This window comes from Macaca mulatta, chromosome 20, assembly GCF_049350105.2.
Source record: "Macaca mulatta isolate MMU2019108-1 chromosome 20, T2T-MMU8v2.0, whole genome shotgun sequence".
Taxonomy (NCBI): Eukaryota; Metazoa; Chordata; class Mammalia; order Primates; family Cercopithecidae; genus Macaca; species Macaca mulatta.
In genome coordinates, this window is record NC_133425.1 from 81,064,877 (window position 1) to 81,087,002 (window position 22,126).

General features: G+C 48.2%; 3 protein-coding genes across 22 annotated transcripts in view; 2 read left to right on the forward strand and 1 right to left on the reverse strand.

The window, feature by feature from the left end:
- The window catches only part of GSE1 (Gse1 coiled-coil protein), a 513,676-nt gene extending 509,278 nt beyond the window's left edge, over window positions 1-4,398 (forward strand). For all 19 annotated transcript variants that reach the window (XM_028841071.2, XM_028841073.2, XM_028841072.2 and 16 more), the window contains one exon: window positions 628-4,398. In XM_028841071.2, the coding sequence (XP_028696904.2) occupies window positions 628-762 (135 nt within the window). In that variant the 3' untranslated portion in view covers window positions 763-4,398. The remainder of the gene's footprint in view (window positions 1-627) is intronic.
- The window catches only part of COX4I1 (cytochrome c oxidase subunit 4I1), a 240,267-nt gene that overhangs the window by 106,440 nt on the left and 111,701 nt on the right, over window positions 1-22,126 (forward strand). The window lies entirely within an intron of this gene.
- GINS2 (GINS complex subunit 2) lies at window positions 5,838-16,413 on the reverse strand. Its single transcript, XM_001082775.5, has 5 exons — window positions 16,074-16,413; window positions 14,714-14,828; window positions 9,734-9,833; window positions 6,706-6,832; window positions 5,838-6,501 (listed from the first exon to the last, which is right to left on the reverse strand). Exons 1-5 carry the CDS (start codon window positions 16,161-16,163, stop codon window positions 6,376-6,378), a joined length of 558 nt encoding a protein of 185 aa, XP_001082775.2. The 5' UTR covers window positions 16,164-16,413; the 3' UTR covers window positions 5,838-6,375.

The following is a 22,126-nucleotide window of genomic DNA, read 5'->3' on the forward strand; positions in this document are numbered from 1 at the left end:
AGAGAAGGGAAGCTGAAGCAACCGAAACCATCTCACCCGGCTCACAGCCACACTAGCAGGACTGGTCCAGCAGATGTCCTTGTGGGGCAGGGATGGGAAGCAGATCTCAGATCACTCCCAAAGTTTTTACATCTGGGGGTTCCAAGAACTCCGAATTTGAGCCAAGACAGCAGCAGACGCCGATTCTTAAGACTCTGGAAGAGCCAGGGACAGAACACAGGCTGAAAAGGAGACTTATTTTTTGAGGTGAAGCCTCACTGTCATCCAAGCTGGAATTCAATGGCATAATCTCAGCTTACTGCAACCTCTGCCTTCTGGGTTCAAGCGATTCTCCTGCCTCAGCCTCCTGAGTAGCTAGGATTATAGGCATAGGACACCACACCTGGCTAATTTATGTTTAGTAGATGGGGTTTCCCCATGTTGGCCAGGCTGGTCTCGAACTCCTGACCTCAGGTGATTTGCCCGCCTCAACCTTTTAAAGTGCTGGGATTACAGGCGTGAGCCACCACGCCCGGCTGGGACATTTTCAAATGTAGGTTTGCCCTTCCATCCAGCATGTTTGTATACCACATGCTTGTCCTCACAGAGGAAATGGATTGGTTTTGACACAAATTTCCCTCTCTCCAGGAGTTGAGGAGCCAGAAACAGAAGATGGTCTCAGAACGGGAGCGGCTCCAGGCAGAACTGGACCACTTACGAAAGTGCCTTGCCTTGCCTGCAATGCACTGGCCTAGGGGCTACCTGAAGGGATACCCCAGGTGACGGTTTCCCTTGCACTAGGCCGAACCTATAGTATAGAAATATTATCTATTTTATTACCTTGAATATTTAATATTTTTCACTGGGAGGTTTGAAGCTTACAAAATGAGAATGTGCCATGCATGAAGCAAAGGATTCCAGGCTCCAGAAAAAAAGAATGAACTCACCTTGACGTCAATGCAATTGAATCACCATTGTCATTCAGCGAGCAACCAATGTAGGATTGCCCATACTTTTTCTTTTTAAAGGTGGTTTTAGTCCTTCCTCGCCCACATTTTTTCTTAATCTGAACGTAAAGGCTCCATTAGCAACACTAAAACGTGATCATTGACAGCCCCCTGTGCAGATGAGTGGATCAAACCGGTTCTGTTTTCTTGTGTTGCCATGTTACTATGCCTCAAGCCCAGTTTGCTTTTGCCGCAGTGATGGGGCCAGTCTCATTCCTCCCAGGAGTGAAACTTGCTTCAGCTGAAAAGGTTGGGTGCATTGTAAGTAAAAAAAGGGCTTATTTGTTTCATTTACTTTCCTGCAAAATTTTCTTCAAAGCAACAAGTCCTAGGAGCACACAAAGCAACCCAAAGGCTTTTCCGTGGAAAAGCTCTTACCTAAAGATAAAACCAATTCACAAACTGAAGGTACCTTTTTATTACTCCGTGGGGAGCATGTACAGAGCTCTGTGTATACACAGCTTCACACCCACCAGATTGTTGCTACAGTGGGTGGGGTTTTCATACAGACGTAAATTTTGAGAGAAAAGTCAAAGGTGCTTCAGCCTTGTACTGTGTATATATATTAAAAAAACAAAGTTTTGTATGTTTTTATTACTTTAACTATTGTTATAAAAAGCCTGCCATTTTTAATATGTGGTTTGGGGGATTTTTGTTTGTTTTTCCTGTTTGGGGGTTTTGTTTGTTTTGTTTTTTTGGGCAAAAAAAAAAAAAAAAACCTTGCTTTTAGTGTTTGTACTGCTGCTGGTCAGGACATTAAAATATTGAAGTGTTTTTAAAAATTAAAGAAGAAGAAAAGTAAAAGAGCTTACCACTGGCGCCTATGCGATCACTTCATTTTTAGTTTGAGTTGTACCAGAAGCTGCCGTAGAAAGCCATGCGCTACTGCTTACCTCCTCCACTCCCCCTCCCCGCCCCCAGCATCTGGACAAGCTAATAGCAAATATTACCCATTGCTATCAAGGGAGGAGGTCCATAGAACCCATGTGTGACAATCATGTGCACACATGGGTGGGGCCTTTTAAAAACCTTTCAGGAAGTCAGTGATTTCTGTGATAGAATTCTAAAGTGTCTGAGAGCAGGTACAGAATAGGAATGTCAGAGGCTTTATTTAAATACAATGCTTTGTAAAAGCCACGAGGTCTGAGCTGAACCCTTCTTTTTTGAACTTACTGTGACAAGCACAGGAATGGTCAGAAACTGGGCTCATCACACCAAGGCAAAGCAATGGGCAAGTCTTCTCCTTGTCCCAGTTACTGCTTATGGAGGCAGTGTTTAGATCAAGAAGGCCTCTCTTGCTCCCAAGGGCCCTCACCAGAGGCCAGGGCTGCCAGTCACTGGTCTGGGGGGTGGAGGCCTGAGCTCAGGGCAGGTTGCCTGACCTGTGTGCTGGCTGCTCACTGCTGTGACCAGCGGCAGAGCCCTTGGCTCTAGCCCTTGCTGCGCAGAACAGCTTGCTGGCAGCTGGCATCGTGTCGCTTTATCTGCCCCCGCACAGTTTGCTTTGTACGTCTGCCAAGAATCTTCCAGTTATTAGCAAACTCAGACAAATGTACCGCCAGTATTATCAGCAGTCAACAAGCGCCTTCCTCTCCACAGAAGCGGCTGGAAGAGAACTCGAGGGGCTGTGCTGCGGCCTCCCCTCGAAAGACACTGGGAGCTCAACATGTCCCACAGGTGTTCAGAGGGAGTCGGCTACAAACGATCAGGGCAAAAATCTCACTGGATTTCTCCACTGAAAACCTGCTTGAGGTTTCTGGTCTGAAGGCTTAAGAGTCACATCTTAGCACTTCTGCTCTCAGGCCACCTCCTCCATCACAGATGTCTGGATGCTTTTGGTAATGGCCTTGGCTAAAGTAAAAGGGAAAAGTAGATCCGATAACTTAAAAACATAGCTCATCCCTTACCATCTAAGGGGTGCTCCCTTGGTTGGAGTTTCTGTGACAGCACAGGGGACAGGTGGTACACCATGAGGGATCCGCCCAGGGTGGAAGCAGTGTCACTGTGCTAGCAATAGTTGGCTTCTCCCCTGCCAGTGGAAACCCCACTTCTGCCCGGTCCTTGAGCTTCTCGCCCAGTCTCCCCATCCTTCCACGTACTTGTGGCGATTTGAGTACTCTTGCTCAAGAAATACGACAATCAGAATACAAACCAGTGAGGCAACATGAATAAACTAAGAAAAAGGTAAGAAGTGTTTCTCAAAAATGAAAGCACACCACCCAAGACACAGTACCCAATCATGGTTTTCCCATCCAACAATTAGTTTCATACTTTGAAAACTTACTTTCAGATGATTCTCAACACAGTAGCACCTAAATCTGTTTTCAGTTGGGCTTAAAAATTGACATGCAATCTCAAGTTTTTTGTTCAGCTATTTCACGTTGAGTAATACGTCAAATCCGCTCTGGAGTCGATTATGCCACCTGTGTGTCAGGATGTACGTGAAGCCCTCGGCTCGGTCCTTCAACCATCTTCCTAACATTACCTGGAAGGGAACTGCCACCTGTCCTCTGCAGAGGGATACCTTCCAATAGTAAATTATCTGGTTCCTCATTGAAACAGGTTATTTTTCTTTGTTTCATATAATCAGAGCCAGACTGACGATAAAATATGTTCCTAATCAATTGTCTCAGATAAGTGACCAAGACGGGATTTTCCACATTTTAGTCTACATTCTAATCTTAAAGGAATAAAGCACTGAATTGGGACTAACATTCTGGTAGGTTGCACCATTAAGAGTATTCAGAGAGCATCAAAAAGGAGCCCACACCTTCAGCGGTGAAGGATTCTAACACAGGGAATCTGCAGTTTGTAGCAGAATGCTGTTTTCAAGTAGCTCATAATATACTGCCAAATCTCAAAAATTAAGCTGAATTTCAAACCAGATACTCCACTCCCCCTTTCCCTGAGCCACGTGTTTCACCCAAGTGTAGAAAATTCCAGGGATCCACCACAAGATGGAGATGGTCAGCACAAACCAATTCTGTTCCTCTTTAAAGTGTATATTAGCCACTTAGCAATCTCTATACTCTTTCAAGTAACCAAGCTGTTGACTTTCTTACTACTTGCAGTAGCCTGTCCCCAACTTTTCAATCCAGTGCTTAACCTAAAAAACTCCTTAACTCTGCCTTGACCTGAGGAAGACCATGCTAATTGGTGTTATTTTGTATGTACCCTGTGCTTAATTCTAGAACAGTAAACCCATACACAGGTGGGAGGGAGGAACACCGGTGCCTCGGTCACTCTGGGGGCAGTTTAGATGCTGTGAAATTAAACCTGTTCTAAGTGTACTTGTTTGAATTAATTGTATTGTAATATTATTTGTTGAATGTAGTAATTAGGTATTTATGAATATATTGCTGTAATTTCTGACAACATCCAAAAAATAAAATCTTCCTAAATCATGTTAAAAGGAAAATCTTTTTTATGATATAATAAAACAAGGCCAAACAAAAAAAGCTCCATAACTATACATCTCCACAGATAAAACACGTAGACAGATGGAGCTGCCTCGACTGGCTCAGGTTCTAAGAGGAGGGCATTAGGACCCCTTGCCCTCCACAATAACAAGTAGTTTCATTCTAAAAGATCCCCAGATGAAAGCAAGAGGATTCCGAGGAAGGGTAAGATGAAAGAAAAAGTCTACGACCTGAACTAACTATGAACAGCACCTTAAATTATAGAGACCTATTCTTTTGGTCCCAGTCTTCCAGGTCTGACCCTTCAGTGTCCAAATAACCCCCAACACCTGCCTGGCGGGGACACGTGGGCAGCAACATGGAGCAATAGTGCATAGCATGCTAGACACTGTAGGGCCGAAGCTGGGGGATGGTCTTTTTAGGTTCAGCCTGTCACACATGTGCATTCTCAGAGCTCCCCAAACAGCACCCCACTGCTTTTGGCCCACTGGTGTCCAGCCAAAAACAGGCTGGCCAGGCATGGCAGCTCATGCTTGCAACCCCACTGCTTTGGGAGGCTGTGGTGGGAGGACTGCATGAACCCAGAAGTTGGAGGCTGCAGTGAGCTACGATCACCCCATTCTACTGCAGCCTGGGTGACAGAACAAGACCCTGTCTAAAAACAAAGTTAAAAATTTGAGATGGAGTCTTGCTCTCGTACAGTGGCGTGATCTTGGCTCACTACAACCTCCGCCTCTCGGGTTCAAGCCGTTCTCCTGCCTCAGCCTCCCAAGTAGCTGCGACTATAGGCACGTGCCACCACACCCGGCAAATTTGTGTGTGTGTGTTTTAATAGTGATGGGGTTTCACCATGTTAGCCAGGATAGTCTCAATCTCCTGACCTTGTGATCCACCCGCCTCAGCCTCCCAGAGTGCTGGGATTACAGGCGTGAGCCACCGTAAAAAAAAAAAAATTAAACTTTTTTTTAAAGCTAGTTACAGAACCTTCTATCCATTGCATGATGCAGGTCAATCATTTCATCTCTCAAGGTAATGTCATTTCTGTAAAGGACCTAACCATTCCAAAATGCTACAAATTAAGTAATTTTCTCTTAGGAAAAAAATAATTTCCCCTGAGCCCACTGTTACCTACAACAAAGAATCCTTCCCTAAATGCATCAGGGCAGCGTTAAAAGTCTGACTTTTCTTCTAGCATTGTCTTAAGTGTCACTCGTGCTCAATACATTGGTTTCGTTTTTTTCCTGACTCTCCTTGATAAGAAACCCATTAAACCTAAGCTAGAAGTAACCAAGAGAACGAGACACCCCAGGTGTTGGTCTGCAGTTTCCAGTTGACTGCTGTGTGCCTCAGTTTAGTTTACTGAGTCATCTCAGCCACAGGCTCAGTCCTTTTACTTGGTAGTTACGCAGGACAAAAACCTAAAGAGTCAGAGTTGGGTTGGGTCCATGTTTATTGTGCATCAGGGCTTAGAGGAAAAGCACTGGTCAGCATTGTTAGCTGCACCATCTGCCATCCTTCCCTGTGAGCCACCTCCGGGAGAGTCCAAATTCAGCCCAAGAAACCAGGATTAAGAAGGCAGAAAAAAGCTGTGGGCCACATGGCCACTCCTGCTGTATCTATACCTACCAGTCACTGAACACTTGCCCGAGTGTGACAGATTCCACGCAGGAGACCCATGTGGCTCTGCTAGGGAGAATAACTTATTTGCCTAAAGCTTTTTTCTTTCTCAAAAGGGGGAAAAAAAAAGGCTGGTTTCTAGAAACAGATGTGGAATTGAACAATGTCCCAGGGAGCTAAGTTTTAAGGACTAATCACAAACTTGCTTCTCCAACAATGTCCTGAATCCATTCCTTGCACCATCACATGTTTTTCATGCATTCAAAGTGTTTCTAGAGCTCCAGAACCACGAGTACCTCATCACGTCCTGAGCACTCACATCCCCCGGCAAGCCGCCCGCACCAGGCCTTTCTCTAGAAGTCCTGAGACTGAGTACTCTCCGAAGGCTGGAGGTTTGTGCGGAGTTTGTACATGTGGTTGAGCGCTTGTGTGAGGAAAGTCCCGCTGGTGTTGATCTCCATCAAGGTCAAGTTATCCAGCTAAAACAAGAAAACAGACCAAGTTGGCCAAGGAGTTTTTGATTTTGAGAAAATGGTAAACTCTACCGAATAAAAATAAGAAACCAATGAACTTTTTAAAAAGCACAGCTAGTAATGCCTGCCTGTAATAGCCTCAGCAGACAGGAGGCCATGTGAAATTATGCAGCATCAAGGCCACTAGCACCCAGGTGAGGCGGCACCTACCTTGGCATGTGCCTCCTGCTGTCTCACAAAGCTGTCAGCAGACACTCGGAGTTTGGCTATACGAGTGTCCCACATATCCTTGACCAGGGTCCGGATTTCATCTGCCTTCGGGATGTTGTCTGAAGCACTAAAGGAGCAAGGGGTAAGTCAGTCAGGGAACACTTGATAAGCTGAGGCAATGCTGGATAGAGTGGCTCTTTTCAGGCAAAATACTCCGGCTATTCCAGACTCAGCAAGTCTGTTTTGCTTTGTTTTCAACTTTAGGATGTAAAGATGTGTAGCAGTTAAGCTTGGTGCCAAGGACATTCAGCAGTGATCCACATGGTGTTTCTTTTGCTCACGGTAACTATCCCATGGCAGGCTGCTGAACAGGACTTCTGTTTACCTAAGAAAATTAGTAGAGAATCAGCTCTAAGTCAGAACCCTCTGTCTCAGGATAACAGCGTTCTGTGCTGCATAACCTCCATCTACAAGGAATCGGTTTCAAGGGCTGGCTGAAAGGTCGAGTTCTATTGCTCCTTATTTACAGAGTGTTGAGCAGATCTCCCTGTTCCCCACCAGGAATCCAGGGATCACAGCCTAAAGAAGCAGGACACCAGCTCCATGCCAGGTACTGGGCTCAGCACTTTACCTGGCATTTCTATCCTCATACAAGCCCTGAAGGGAAGGGACTCTTCTGCTCTTCAGAGAAGACAAAAACAATTTTCAAAAATCACAGAAGAAACTGCAAATTAGTATACATAGAGCACACCTACACATAGCAAAATTCTGGCTAGAAGCTCAGTCAGCAAGGGCTGAAGGAAGGCTTTCACAAAGTTGAGGCTCCCTTTGTGAAATATTTTAAACTAACCTTGAAAGAAAAACTACAAGTTAAAAGCAGAAGCAAATATTGTTCGTCGCTAGGCATTACAGGTTACGCTAGACATTCTCTCTCCATATGCTACAAATAACTCCTGATTAGTAAGAGGCAAATCACTGGTACAAAATTTATGTGGTGAGTGTTATTTATAAACCCCCAAACATTTAGATCTTGTGCTCTGAACAGCAGGTTAAAGAACAACAGACCCCAACTCCTCATCAACTGAACAGATGAACATATGTAAAATTAAGTCCCTTAACCAAATGAATTATAAAACAAGGTTTTTGATAAAAACTACATACATATTGAACTTCAAAAACAAAACATGAATAGGCCCCCTCACCTAGCTAATGCCAAATTCTTACCTAGCCTGTTTATAGATCCTCTCCCTTCCAGCTACTGTCCCCACCACCACTGCAGTCTCTCTCAGGTCCCTCTGAGGCCACATGCCCCTCCCAGGGGCTGGCCACTGCAGCAGAATCTATGCCTCCACTCCCCGGCTCCCATGAATGTACTACACATGCTCAAATACCTCTGCTTGCCTGGCTACACCAGGTCCTCCACACTCTGTGCCAGAGCACAACAGCTCCTCCTGCCTCACTGCCCTCTCTCCTACCATCCACCTCCTACAAGTCTGCCCTCCCAGCAAACCTATATGAGCCCTCTCTAGCACCACTTGGCCTTACTGTGCTCTGATGGACTGTCAAAAGCATTGGTCACACTGAAGATTCACTATGGGCTCCCAGGCCCGCATCTCTCCCCCACCACACCAGGAACCAGGCCTATGGGACAAATGCCACTGCTTGGTGCATTGCTGGTTCTCGGCTTTTTATGAAATTCATGGGCTGACTGCAGCCTCATATCAGCCTAAGCACAAGCCCATGCTGTGTCCCCAAGTCTTCCTTTAAAATTCAGCAGTGCCATTCGGTGGGCCCCCAGGCCTTCCTGCTGCTCTGCAGCATGCAGTAGTACTAGTGTCCCAATGTTTTGTTCTAGTTCTGCTCTTGAACCCAGTTAAAGGATGCCCAGAAGCTTGACATTGTACAAATGACATTCTAAGTATCTCCCAAGCAAAATTATCCACTTGTCTGCCTTCTTTACTAGTTTCACTCTTTCACTCAACAAACATGAGCCCCAGGCATCTCGCTGGGGACATATGCATACGAGACCCAGTCCCTGCCCATTTAAAATGGGTACATGTGATGGCACAGCCAGACAAACAAGAAAATTACAGCTGGCAAATGCCATAGCAATGTGTAGAGCTGCCAAGAGAACATGTATGCTGAACCCAGAAGAGACATGTTATACTAACCAGCGGAGGTGAGCAGGAGCAGGGAAAGGACGGACTTACAGGGCAGAGAACAGTATATGCAAAGTCAGAATTCTTAAAGAAGTGACAGGGGCCAGTATGAGCCTGAGCCCTCCAGAAGCAGAGGAAAGAGCTGTAACAGGGTGAAAGAGGGAGGGGGAGCATGCACCAGGCTCACACTGCTTGAACACCATTCTCAGGACTTTAGAGGGAAGACTGAGGATTTTAAGCAGGGAGTCACATGGCAGTTCTGCCTTTCCAAGGCCACTCTGACTGTGATGTGAAGAACGAATGGGAAGCTGAGAGGAGCCAGTATGGATGACGGCAAACAAGCTACGGGGTTACTACAGCATGATTTTGCCAGGAAGTGGGCTTTCCTGTAAACCAAGCGCAGAGGCAAATGTGAGTCCTCTGGCCTTTCCTGCGAAAGACACAAAAAAACTCAAATCCACCTACTACAAGGAGAAACAGGAGTAAAGCTGTGCTAAATAAAACACATACGTGGCAAAGAATGGCTACTGCCGATTCTGTGAGATACTGGTGGCTCACACCAGGGTCCAATGTCGAGTGATGTGAGGCAGAACAAAAAGAGCCAAGGGCTTCACCAGGGGGTGGAGAAAAGGAAAAATGAGAGATAAAGGGAAAGAACAGAGAGAAAGACACACAGAGACAGAGTACAACTGGCAGGTGTGTGTACACAGATGACCTCCTAGTCACTGACCTGAGAAACAGGGTGGCCAGTGCTGCCACTTACTGAGGCAATAAGCAGAGAAGCAGAGAGGAAAGGCGAGGGTTGGAGGAAGGGCATGGCGAGTCCATCCAGTCTTGGGTGTGGCCTCAAAGAGGTGAGATCTACTTACTGATTTAATAGGAGCTTGGTAAGTTCCATGTAGTAAGGGCTGGGCATTGGGGTAAAAGTTTCTTCCTTTCGTTCATGATCCCTCATCTTCTCCAATTTTTCTGAAATTTAAAAGTTAATACATTTTACCATCATAGATATTTATTAAACCTTCCAAATTTACCTAGTGCCTATATTATCTGGCAAATACATCATCAACTAGCAAATACATGAAAAAATATTTTGGGACAACATTTGTATCATTAACTAGATGATTTGAGGCCTCCTTGAAACTTTCTCTCCAAAGGTAAATTTTTGTTGCTGCTTTGGCCTATAGAATATATTCCTAAAAAGAATGTTAGAGTCAAAAGTTTGATGTTTGTTGTGTTTTTTCTTTTTTAGGGAAACAGCAAAATACTTTACCTTTACTGCATTTTTTTTTTTTTTTTTTTTTTTTGAGACGGTCTCTCTCTCATGCCCAGGCTGGAGTGCAGTGGCAACATCACAGCTCACTGCAGCTTCAATCTCCCGGGCTCAAGCAATCCTCCTGCCTCAGCCTCCCAAGGAGTAGCTGAGATCACAGGCACATGCCACCATAACTAGCTAATTTTTTTATTTTTTGTAGAGACGAGGTCTCACAATGTTGCCCAGGCTGGTCTCAAACTCCTAAGCTCAAGTGATCGTCCTGCCTCAGCCTCTCAAAGTGCTGGGATTATAGGAGTGAGTCACCATACCTGGTCAGTATTTTACCTTTGATGCAATAAGTGATCAAAATAGTCAGTGACTTAAATTTATTTATACTGCCTTGTTCAGAAGGGAACAAGACAACTTACAAAACTAGAGCCACCCTAGCCTGGGTGTGATATAATATCCTAGGGGTCTGAGCCACCCCAGCCTGGGCATGATACAATATCCTAGGGGTCTCAGCCACCCCAGCCTGGGTGCGATACAATATCCTAGGGGGCTGAGCCACCCTAGCCTAGGAGCGATACAATATCCTAGGGGTTAAGCCACCCTAGCCTGGGCATGATACAATATCCTAGGAGGGTTAAGCCAACCCAGCCGGGAGGAGGCATGGTATCCTAGACGGGTTAAAGCCCAGCGTCTAGAATCAAACAGCTGTGTCCAATTCCACAGGCATCGGCACTGTTCTCACACATGCTCCAGCTCCCTCAGCCCTCCCCCCTCTGCAGAGAAACCTGTCCCGGGTGTGGACTATGGAATGTAGCTAAGGGACAAGCACGGAGCACAGCTACGCTGCAGGGTCCCTCTGTAAAGGGCCAACTACCCATCCCCAGGGCCCTTGGTGCCGTCCTGCAATCCTGGCCCAGTTCCTTGATCTACTCACCCTCTCTTCCCTCTCTTCATTGCCACCAGCACCACCTCAACCCAACACCCACCTCTCACCTGACACCCATCTGCGTGAGACCCACATGCCACCCCATCCCCCAAACTCCCTGCGTAGCTCCTATGCACTCGAGGATCAGCCTTCCAGGTGTTCTGGACCCTCTCACCTGCACAGGAAGGCACTCCAGCAGCTCTCATGCTCTTGAATGATCACTGTCCCCTCCCTGCTCGATCCTCCCAAACACACTAATAGATACTGCCTTAAAAAGAAGGCCCTCCCCGGACACCCCTCTGAGTTTTCTTCTGAACGCACTAGGCTCCCCTTTTTGTCTCTTGGCAATTCCTCCTAACCTCTCGACACTGGGACACAGAGCTCAGCTTGCAACCCCTTTCTCCACTACCTAAACTCATATCCACACCACCTCATCCAAATACCACCCACGTGCTCAGAAAAACCTCCAAATTTATACCCCCATCAGCCCCTGAGCCCTAACTCCTGACTCAATAATCTCATTGCTGCTGTAACTTCCCCCTGGATATCCAGAAAGCACAACAGTTCAAACCCCAACTCCTGATACCCACTGCAGCCCACAGCCTGCTCCTGCAGCCTCCCACCTCAGGAGACAGCAACTCCCTCTCCTTCTGGGCCTCCAGCCAACAGCCTGGCTGTCAGCTTTCACTCTTCTCCCTCACACCCCATGGCCAGTCCTTCAGCCAATCCTGCTGCTGCTTCCTTCAAAACACACCTAGACGCCCACCACATCTCCTACCTCCATCAGCTAGAGGCCACCCTCAGTGCTTGCCTGGATTCATTCCCTGCTCTGCTCCTATCACACGGACCTTCTCTACACAGAAGAGTGATCCTTTTATTAACATCTGAATCAGCTTATGAAACACCTCTGGTCCACCTTTCTAGCAAATAAAGATACAATCAAAATTTTTGGCCAGGACATGGAACAATGGGAACTCATATTTCTTATAGGATAAAGGCTCAGCAGCTTTGAAGAACCAGGTGGCCATACTTACAAAGTTAAGCATTATCCCTAAGATCCAGCAAGTCCATCATTCTAGGTGTTTATTTACCCAAGAGAAAATAACATATCCATGAAAAGACTTGGACAAGAATATTCACAAAAGCCTTATTAATGGCCAAAATGAGCCAGGCACAGTGGCTCACACTTGTAATCCCAGCACTTTGGGAGACCGAGGTGGGAGCCCAGGAGATCAAAACCAGTCTGAGCAACAAAGTGAGACCCTGTCTCTATAAAAATTAGCTGAGTGTGATGGTATACACCTGTAGTCCCAGCTACTCAAGAAGCAGAAGCGGGAGGATCGCTTGAGCCCAGGAGGTGGAGGCTGCAGTGAGCCATGATCTAGTCACTGCACTCCAGCCTAGACATCAGAGCGAGACTCTGTCTCAAAAGCCAGAAATGACCTGGGCACATTGGTGCACACCAGTAGTCCCAGCTACTAGAGAGGCTGAGATGGGAGGATCACTTGAGCCCAGGAGTTGGAGGCTGCAATGCACTATGATCACACCTGAATAACCACTGCAATCTAGCCTGGGCAACAGAGAAACCCTGTCTCTCAATGTTTTTTAGAAGCCAAAAATGGGAATCCCAAATATCTACCAACAGAAGAATCGGTGAACAAATATATAGTATGGAGAGTATCCAGCAATGGAAGAACTAAACAGGTAGTGTGGATATGAGTTTAGGTAGTGGAGAAAGGGGTCGGGAGCTGAGCTCTGTGTCCCAGTGTCGAGAACATAAACAGGTGAATCTCAAAAACAATGTTAGATAACAGAAGTCATAAACAAAAAAAATGACATACTAGATTATTCCATTTAAATGAAGTCCCAGAACAGGCAGAACTTTTTTTTTTTTTTTTTTTTAATAACTTCCTGAGACGGAGTCTGTGTCTCCCAGGCTGGAGTGCGGTGGCATGATCTCGGCTCACTACAACTTCCGCCTCCCCGGTTCAAGCAATTCTCCCTGTCTCAGCCTCCCAAGTAGCTGGAATTAAAGGTGCCCACTACCATGCCCAGCCAATTTTTGTATTTTTTTGTAGAGACGGGGTTACGCGATGTTGGCCAGGCTGGTCTTGAACTCCTGATCTCAGGTGATCCGCCCATCTCGGCCTCCCAAAGTGCTAGGATTACAGGCGTGAGTCACCGTGCCCCGTCCAGAACAGGCACGACTTATCTGTGGTGCAGAAGTCAGGAGGCAGCAGGTTGTTGGGTAGGGTCTATAGACTGGTGCCTCACTGTTCCCACAATACGGCTCCAGCCCAGGCAAAAAGCTCAAGGTGAACTCTCCACACCTTCTGACTCTAGCCTGCGATAAAACAGGCCCTTGCCATGTATCACCTCAGGTGTGGATGGAACAAAATTGCCAGATACTCATTTTAAACAAGGGGCCGGGAGAGGATGCTGCACTAATGCAGCCAGGCCTGGTGGGTCTCTCTGCTAAAAATGCCTTCTGGCCAAGGGCAACAACTCACATCTGTAATCCCAGCACTCTGAGAGGATCACTTGAGTCCAGGAGTTTGAGACCAGCCTGGGTAACATAGCAAGACCCCATCTCCACTAAAAAATAAATAAATATATATATATATATACACACACACACACACACACGTTTTAGTAGCACTTGCGGGCTATTAAAAACAAAGTGTACAAGTCAATGGTGTTTAGTATATTTAGACTTGGGCAACCATTACCTCAATCAATCCCAATTTTCATCATGCCAAAAAGAAACTCCACAATCCCTCCATCACCCAAAGCAAGACTCCGTACTTAAGCAACTAGTAATCTATTGTCTCTATTGATTTGCCTATTCTAGACAGTTGATAGAAATGGAATGATACAGTGTGTGGTCTTTTGTGCCTGGTTTCTTTCATTCAGCAAGATGTTTAAGATGTTTCAGGTTCATTCGCGCAGTAGCATGTATCAGAATTCCATTCCTTTTTATAGTTGAATAATATTCAACCCTTTTGTGATATATTATTTTCATGCATTCTGTATAACTGCTTCTCAACATGCTAATCTATACTTAACTTTTAAAAATTTAAAACAAATGCTTCTTTAAGGTCATATATTTATTTTAAAGCAAATTGAAATATCTTACATTAAAATATAGGCTGGGCACAGTGGCTCACACATGTAATCCAAGCAGATCTGCCAAGGTGGCCAGATCACTTGACCCCAAGAGTTTGAGACCAGCCTGGGCAACATGGCAAGACCCCATTTCTACAAAAACGAAAAAATTAGCAGGGTGTGGTGGCACACGCCAGTGGTCCCAGCTACTTGGGAGGCTGAGGCAGGAGGATCACTTGAACCCAGGAGGTGAAGGCTGCAGTGAGTCAAGATTGCACCATTGCTCTCCAGCCTGGGTGATGGAGTCAGACCCGTCTCAAAAAATAAACTACAATTTTCACATACACCAAAAGCTAACATGACATTAGTAACTCTGGTTAGCAGACTCTGCTGAGAGGTGAATCGGGAAGTATTCCTTTCAGCTGATCAGTGGATAATAGAACAGAGGGAGCACGCACCTAATCAGGAAGGAGGCCCCATGCCTCCACCCCTTGGGAGAGGGTATCATCCCAAGCCCAGCCCCACCCACTCGTCAGCCAGTCTCCACTGCATCCTTACCTACGTCCATCCACTCTGGAGGGAGCAGGCGACATTTCTGTCTTTGTTTCAGGTTAATTGCCAGCCACAGGGGCACTTCCACTGGTAAACCAGGGTTAAAAGGCCCCAGGTCCCCCTGACAAAAGTAAAACAATTCCCCGTAAGATTAAAAAGGAACAAAAAAAGCATTACTGTGCGTCACTGCTATCAAATAAGAGGCAAGGCATGGCAGAGGCTGAAGTCCAAATGCAAATAATAAAAACCCAACTGTTATCAGACTCAGAACAAAGCACCTCCTAAGCGGCTCCAAGACACCTGCGAGCGTGGAGCGCAGTCCTTCCGGCCTTTCCACGGAGGGGGATGTAAATCCCCCGCGGAGTGGGTCGGGGGTGCTCCCTCTCCCGCCTGCACCCTCCAACTCCAGAACAGGTTTCACACACCCAATGTTGGGGTCCTGGGGTGCGGGGAGGTGGGTCTGGGCAGGTATAGAGTCCACCCTCCTTCTCCAGGACTCCCAGCGCCAAGGTGCCTCCCTTACACTAAAAACGCAAAGCCGGGCGGGCGCGGTGGCTCACAATCCCAGCTACTCAGGAGGCTGAGGCAGGAGAATCACCTGAACCCGAGAGGCGGAGGCTGCAGTGAGCCGAGATGGCGCCACTGCACTCCAGCCTGGGCGATAGAGCGAAACTCCATCTCAAAAATAAAGACAAAAACAAACAAACAGAGGTAAAGCCGACTCCTGCCCATAATCCCAGCACTTTGGAAGGCCGAGGTGGCAGGATCGCCTGCGGGAGTCCAGGAGTTCGAGGCCAGCCCCATCTCTACCAAATAAACAAATAAGCCGGGCGCAGTGGCTCACGCCTGTCATCCCAGCACTTTGGAAGACCGAGGCGGGTGGCTCATGAGGTCAGGAGTTCGAGACCAGCCTGGCCAAACATGGTGAAACCCGTCTCTACCAAAACTACAAAAATTAGCCGGACGCGGTGGCGGGCGCCTGTAGTCCCAGCTACTTGGGAGGCTGAGGCAGGGGAATCGCTTGAACCCGGGAGGCGGAGGCTGCAGTGAGCCGAGATCGCGCCACCGCACTCTAGCCTGGAGACAGAGCGAGACCGTCTCAAAAACCAAAAAACAAACCAAAAAAACCCTGTAAACCCGGGCGTTCGGGGCCACTGGCAAACGAGAGCAGCCTCGCTTTCCTCATCCGAGAAGCGGGAACTGCGGTGGGCGAGTCAAGCGCGGAGTGGTGGCCTCCGCAGATGCGGGAGCAGGGCGAGCCCGCGACCCCGGCTCTGAAGGCCACGCGGGAGCCCCGGACGCTCCCAGCCCGGCCTCCCCTCCCCTCGGCGCCCGCCCTGCGCCCCACGGCCGGCCCGGGCCTCACCCCGATGAGGTAGATCTTGTCCAGACTGAAGTTGGGGATGATGGTAACCAGCTCCTTCTCGGCGAGGAACTCGACCTCGGCAGCGTCCATGGCGGCGCGAGCGGCAGGCCAGAGCCTCACGGTCTCCTCGGCCTCCTCAGCGTCCGGGAGGAGACGCCGCGGCCGCCGTTTTCCCGCCACGGCGGGAGCCCGCCCCGGCCGGAAGACGGCCTGCGCCAGCCTATAGGAACGCGGTAAACAGCCTATAGGCGCCGTCTGCGGGCGGCGGGGGCGGAGACCGCGGTTGCAAAGAGCCCGCGGACTGGCAAGGCCAAGGGAGGCTGAGCGCCGGCCCCGCCCCGGCCCGCGGACTGGCCCCGCCCCCACCCCGGCTCCGCCCCGCCCGTGGGCGAGCACCTGGCGCCGTCAGGACCTCCTGCGGCGGGTGCCAGCTTTGGTGTCCCTTCGCCTGCCCCCGGCGCGCGCCGCAAACAGCCCTAGTCAAGAGCCAGGGGTGGGGTTCCGGGCCGCTTCTACGCCGGCGTTCCGCATGGGGCCAAGAGTGAAAGCATTTATTTTATTTTAATTTTTAAACAACTTTTCGTGGATTTGGGACTCTCGCTATGTTGCTCAGGCTGGGCTTGAACTTCTGGCCTCAAGCGATCCTCCCACCTCGACCTCCCAAAGTGCTGGATTACAGGTGTGAGCCATCGTGCCAGACCAGGAGTACAGGCATTTATTGGCCCAAACTCAGCACCGGGCCCGGGACTAGGCATCACCTGGGCTGACAGAGCGATCAGGGAAGACCTTGTTTCCATTAATTTCACAATCTTCTGCCCTCTCTGCACACATTGTTTTAAAAATCTATAAAAATGCAGATTCCTACATCCCATCCCACAGCTTCCAATATGGACACTTGGAGCAGGGGCTCAGAATGTGCACTTCGGCAGGAGTCCCAGATGAGACAGGAGCGGTAGGTTTGTACCACCTGAGCAAATACCTGCTCGCTGGACCGGCTGCCCCTGCACAGTGGGCGCAGGTGAAGCCAGAGCAGTGTCTGGAGCTCACCTGTGTCAGAATCCCCTCGCAGGTGCCCATTGTTTGTGTGCACGCTCCTGGGAGTTGGGATTCAGGAGTCGCGGGGAAGACAAAGCTGAATTTCATCCAGGGCCAGGTGATTTTGATGGGGTGGTCATGGCCGGAAAAGCTTCCTGGAGGTGAAGCGCTATTCTACGACTGCAGTCGAATTTAAAACCCTGATGATTAGGCCCCGAGAAAAGTCACAGGAGACACGAGGATTCCAGGGTTTGGAATTCCAGCAGGAAAGCCGCCCCGCCCCCCGCCCCCAACTAACCAGGTACTCTCCTCTCCGACCTCCCTGAAGCCCCAGGAAGGTGAAATAAAGCCCTAAAGCTCACAGGGCTGCTCACAAAGCTATGTCTGTTGTGTATCTGCCTTGGCAGTTGTCCTTTACAGACCTGGAGTTCTCACTGAGTTACCTTCATGTGTGAAGACACATCCTCTTGGCCAGGCACGCCTGTCATCCCAGCACTTTGGGAGGCAGAGGCAGAAGGATCACTTGAGGCCAGGAGTTTGAGATCAGCCTGGGCAACATGCCAAGACCCCATCTCTATTAAAATAAATAAAAATAAAAACAAAAGAGAAAAGACAAATATGCTTGAAGAGAAGAAATAAAAGGTCACTCTGGATGCTGTGTGACCAAGGGCAAGTGACCACTCGGAACCCCTGTCTCTGCATCTTCAAAATGAAGTAGGAAGAGAAGGAGCCTGCAGTGTTCAGGGAGGAGGGGGAGCTGTGGGCCACCTGGCCCCTCCTAAAACAGAAGCTCCCTGAGGTGGCTGCAGACATATGTACCAGCCTGTCCCGGTTTTGATTGATGGGGAATGTTTTCTTCACTGGCAAATATTTGTGTTCCAAAGCTGACGAGGGTTTACTTCCTAATTTGTCCAGCCTATAAAAGAGCAGAGGAAAAGATGAGAAAGCCGAGGTTCAGAGAGGCTGCTGTGGGGTGGGTAGGAGGGCGACCGGAGCCTGGTTGTCCACAGCACAGAGCCTCGGTGTCCTTATCTGTAAAATGGGGCCAGGGCTGCCGCTAGCCTCGCCGGGCTTTGGAAAGAACAGGATGGGAAAGTGTGCAGCTTTACAGATTGCAAGAGGGTGCTCTCCTGATGCCTCAAGCCTGAGTGCGTGAGAATCACTTGGTGGACTTGTGTCTTTCCCTTCATAGTAGCATGATTCATAGTAGTCAAAATGTGTGAACAGCCCAGTGGCCGCCCACTGATGTCTGGATAAACAAAATGGTGCCTATTCATACGCTGGAGTAGTAATCGGCTGCAAATCATAACGAAGTCCTGGTACACACTACAATGTGGATGAACCTCAAAAACGTGATACCAGCGGTGGCTCACACCTGTAATCCCAGCACTTTGGGAGGCTGAGATGGGAGGATCACTTGAGCCCAGGAGTTTGAAACCAGCCTAGGCAACATAGTGAGATACCATCTCCATATTTAAAAAAAAAAAAAAAAAAAAAAAAGGCGGGACATGGTGGCTCATGCCTATAATTCCAGCACTTTGGAAGGCCAAGACGGAAGGATCACGAGGTCAGGAGTTCAAGACCAACCTGGCCAATATGGTGAAACCCTGTCTCTACTAAAATACAAAAATTAGCCAGGTGTGGTGGCACACACCTGTAGTCCTAGCTACTTGGGAGGCTGAGGCAGGAGAATCACTTGAACCTAGGAGGTGGAGGTTTCAGTGAGCCAAGATTATGCCACTGCACTCCAGCACTCTGTCTCAAAAGAAAAAAAAAAGTCCAGCACACTGACACAGACACACACCTGTAGTCCCAGCTACTAAGGAGGCTGAGGTGAAAGGATTGCTTCAGCCTGGGAAGTGGAGGCTGCAGTGAACCATGATTGCACTACTGTACTCCAGCTTGGTTGACAGAGCGAGACTCAGTCTCAAACAAAAAAAACGTTATGCTAAGTGAAATAAGTCAGACACAAAAGTCCACATATTATATGATTCCATTCCTATGAAATGTCCAAAATAGGTAGATCCATAGAAACAGAAAGTGAATTAGTGGTTGCCAGGGGCTGGAGGAGGGAGAATGAGGAGTTAGGGGTACAAGGTTTCTTTCTGGGGTGACAGAAATGTTCTGGAATTAGATAGTGGTGATCGTTGCAAAATCTGTAAATATACTAAAAACCACTGAATTGTACACTTTAAAAGGGGGAATTTTATAGTATGTGAATTATGCCTCAATAAAGCTATTTTGTTTCTTTTTTAATTAATTAATTATTTTATTTTATTTTATTTTATTTTATTTTGAGACAGAGTCTCGCTCTGTCTCCCAGGCTGGAGTGCAGTGGCAGGATCTTGGCTCACTGCAAGCTCCACCTTCTGGGTTCACACCATTCTCCTGCCTCAGCCTCCCGAGTAGCTGGGACTACAGGTGCCCGCCACCACGCCCAGCTAATTTTTTGTAATTTTAGTAGAGAACAGGCAGAAGGATCACTTGAGGCCAGGAATTTGAGATCAGCCTAGGCAACATGCCAAGACCTCATCTCTACAGTTTCACCGTGTTAGCCAGGATGGTCTCGATCTCCTGACCTCATGATCTGCCCGCCTCAGCCTCCCAAAATGCTGGGATTACAGGCATGAGCCACTGCGCCCGGCCTAATTTTTGTATTTTTAATAGAGATGGGGTTTCACCATGTTGGCCAGGCTGGTCTCAATCTCGACCTCTTGATCTGCCCCCCTTGGCCTCCCAAAGTGCTGGGACTACAGTCATGAGCCATCATGCCTGGCCAGATCTCCTGTCTAACTGAGACTTTGTACCCTTTGACCCCCATCTCCCCATTCCCCACTTCCCCTTCCTTCCCCTGCTATTCTATTCTACTCTCTACTTCTATGAGGTCAACTTTTTCAGACTCCACATATAAATGAGATCATGCAGTATTATTTGTCTTTTTGTGACTGGCTTATTTCAGTTTGCCTGCTGTCCTCTAGGTTCACCCATGTTGTCACAAATTACAGAATTTCCTCCTTTTTTAAGCCTGAATAGTATTCCATGGTGTATATATACCTACCTTTTTTTTTTGAGATGGAGTTTCATTCTTGTTGCCCAGGCTGGGGTGCAATGGCTTGATCTCAGTTCACTGCAACCTCCACTTCCTGGGTTTAAGTGATTCTCCTGCCTCAGCCTCCCAAGTAGCTGGGTTTACAGGCATGTGCCACCACACCCATCTTTTTTTTTTTTTTTTTTTTGTATTTTTAGTGGAGACGGGTTTCACCATGTTGCCCTGACTGGTCTCGAACTCCTGACCTCAGGTGATCCACCTGTCTCGCCTCCCAAAGTGCTGGGATTACAGGCATGAGCCACCACGCCCCGTCTGTACCCCATTTTTAATCCATTCATCCGTTGATGGTCATTTAGGTTGATTCCATATCTTGACTATTGTGAATAGTGCTGCAATAAACATAAGAGTGCCTGGGTGCAATGGCGCACGCCTGTAATCCCAGCACTTTGGAAGGCTGAGGCGGGCGGATCACTTGAGGTCAGGAGTTCGAGACCAGCCTGGCCAACATGGTGAAACCCCATCTCTACTAAAAACACAAAATTAGCTGGGCATGATGGCCAGTGCCTGTAATCCCACTTACTTGGGAGGCTGAGGCAGGAAAATCACTTGAACCTGGGAGGTGGAGGTTGCAGAGAGCCAAGATCGCACCACTGCACTCAGGCCTGGGAGACAGAGCGAGACTCCATCTCAAAAAAACAAATAAATATAAGATAATATAGGCCGGGCGCTGTAGCTCACACCTGTAATCTCAGCACTTTGGGAGGCCAAGGCGGGTGGATCACGAGGTCAGGAGATCGAGACCATCCTGGCTAACATGGTGAAACCCCGTCTCTACTAAAAAATAACAAAAAATTAGCCGGGCGTGGTGGCGGGCGCCTGTAGTCCCAGCTTCTTGGGAGGCTGAGGCAGGAGAATGGTGTGAATCCGGGAACCAGAGCTTGTAGTGAGCCAAGATTGTGCCACAGCACTCCAGCCCGGGTGACAGAGCAAGACTCCGTCTCAAAAAAAACCCAAAACAAACAAACAAACAAAAGATAATATAAATAAACTTATTTTATTTATTGTGGGTGGTTTTTTTTGTTATTGTTTCTTTTTTGTTTTTGCTTTTTGAGATGGAGTCTCGCTCTGTTACCCAGACTGGGGTACAGTGGCATGATTCCAGCTCATTGCAGCCTCAGTCTCGTGGGCTCAAGTGATTCTCCTCCCTTGGCCTCATGAGTAGCTGGGACTACAGGCATGTGTCTCGATGCCAGGCTAATTTTTGTATTTGGTGTAGAGATGGGGGTCTCACTGTGTTGTCCAGGCTGGTCTTGAACTCCTGACTTCAAGTGATCCTCCCACCTTGGGCTCCCAAAGTGCTAGGTACAGGCGTAAGCCACCACACCCAGCCTTAAAACTATAACACCGTGGAATCTGTGAACCTATTTCGGGATCATCGGCAACAGTATCTTCTGGTGACATTAGAATTTAGACAGGCCAAATGGTCCTCCAAAAATGAGACTTGGTTGTGCTATTTTAAAGCAGTCATGTTTCAGCAATGATGGGATGCGTTGCCCAGCATGTGGGAAACAGTGCTTGCAAGGTGGCCCCTGAGACTGAGTGCCTGCAAGGAGACCGGGTGCTCTGTGGGCCACTCACACGTGTCTGACTTTTGGGCTGGCAGCACTTGGGGTGAGACCTGCCCACTGATGCACCTGCACAGGTCATTCTGGGGCTGAGCACCTGTGGGTCACCTGCACAGAGTGTGTTAATTCGACCCTTAATTCACCCTCTTACGGTGAGGAGACCAGCGGCCTAGGAAAATGATGAGTTACAGTGAAGACATGAGATGGGGGAGAGGCTCCTCAAACTCCCAGCCCCCTCTGCAGTAGAACCACCTGCCCCATGACCAGGCCTCCTCCTGGACGAAAGAAATCGGCACCTCTAGGGGTAGGGCCAGGACAACAGAATTTTCCAGACTCCTCAGCTA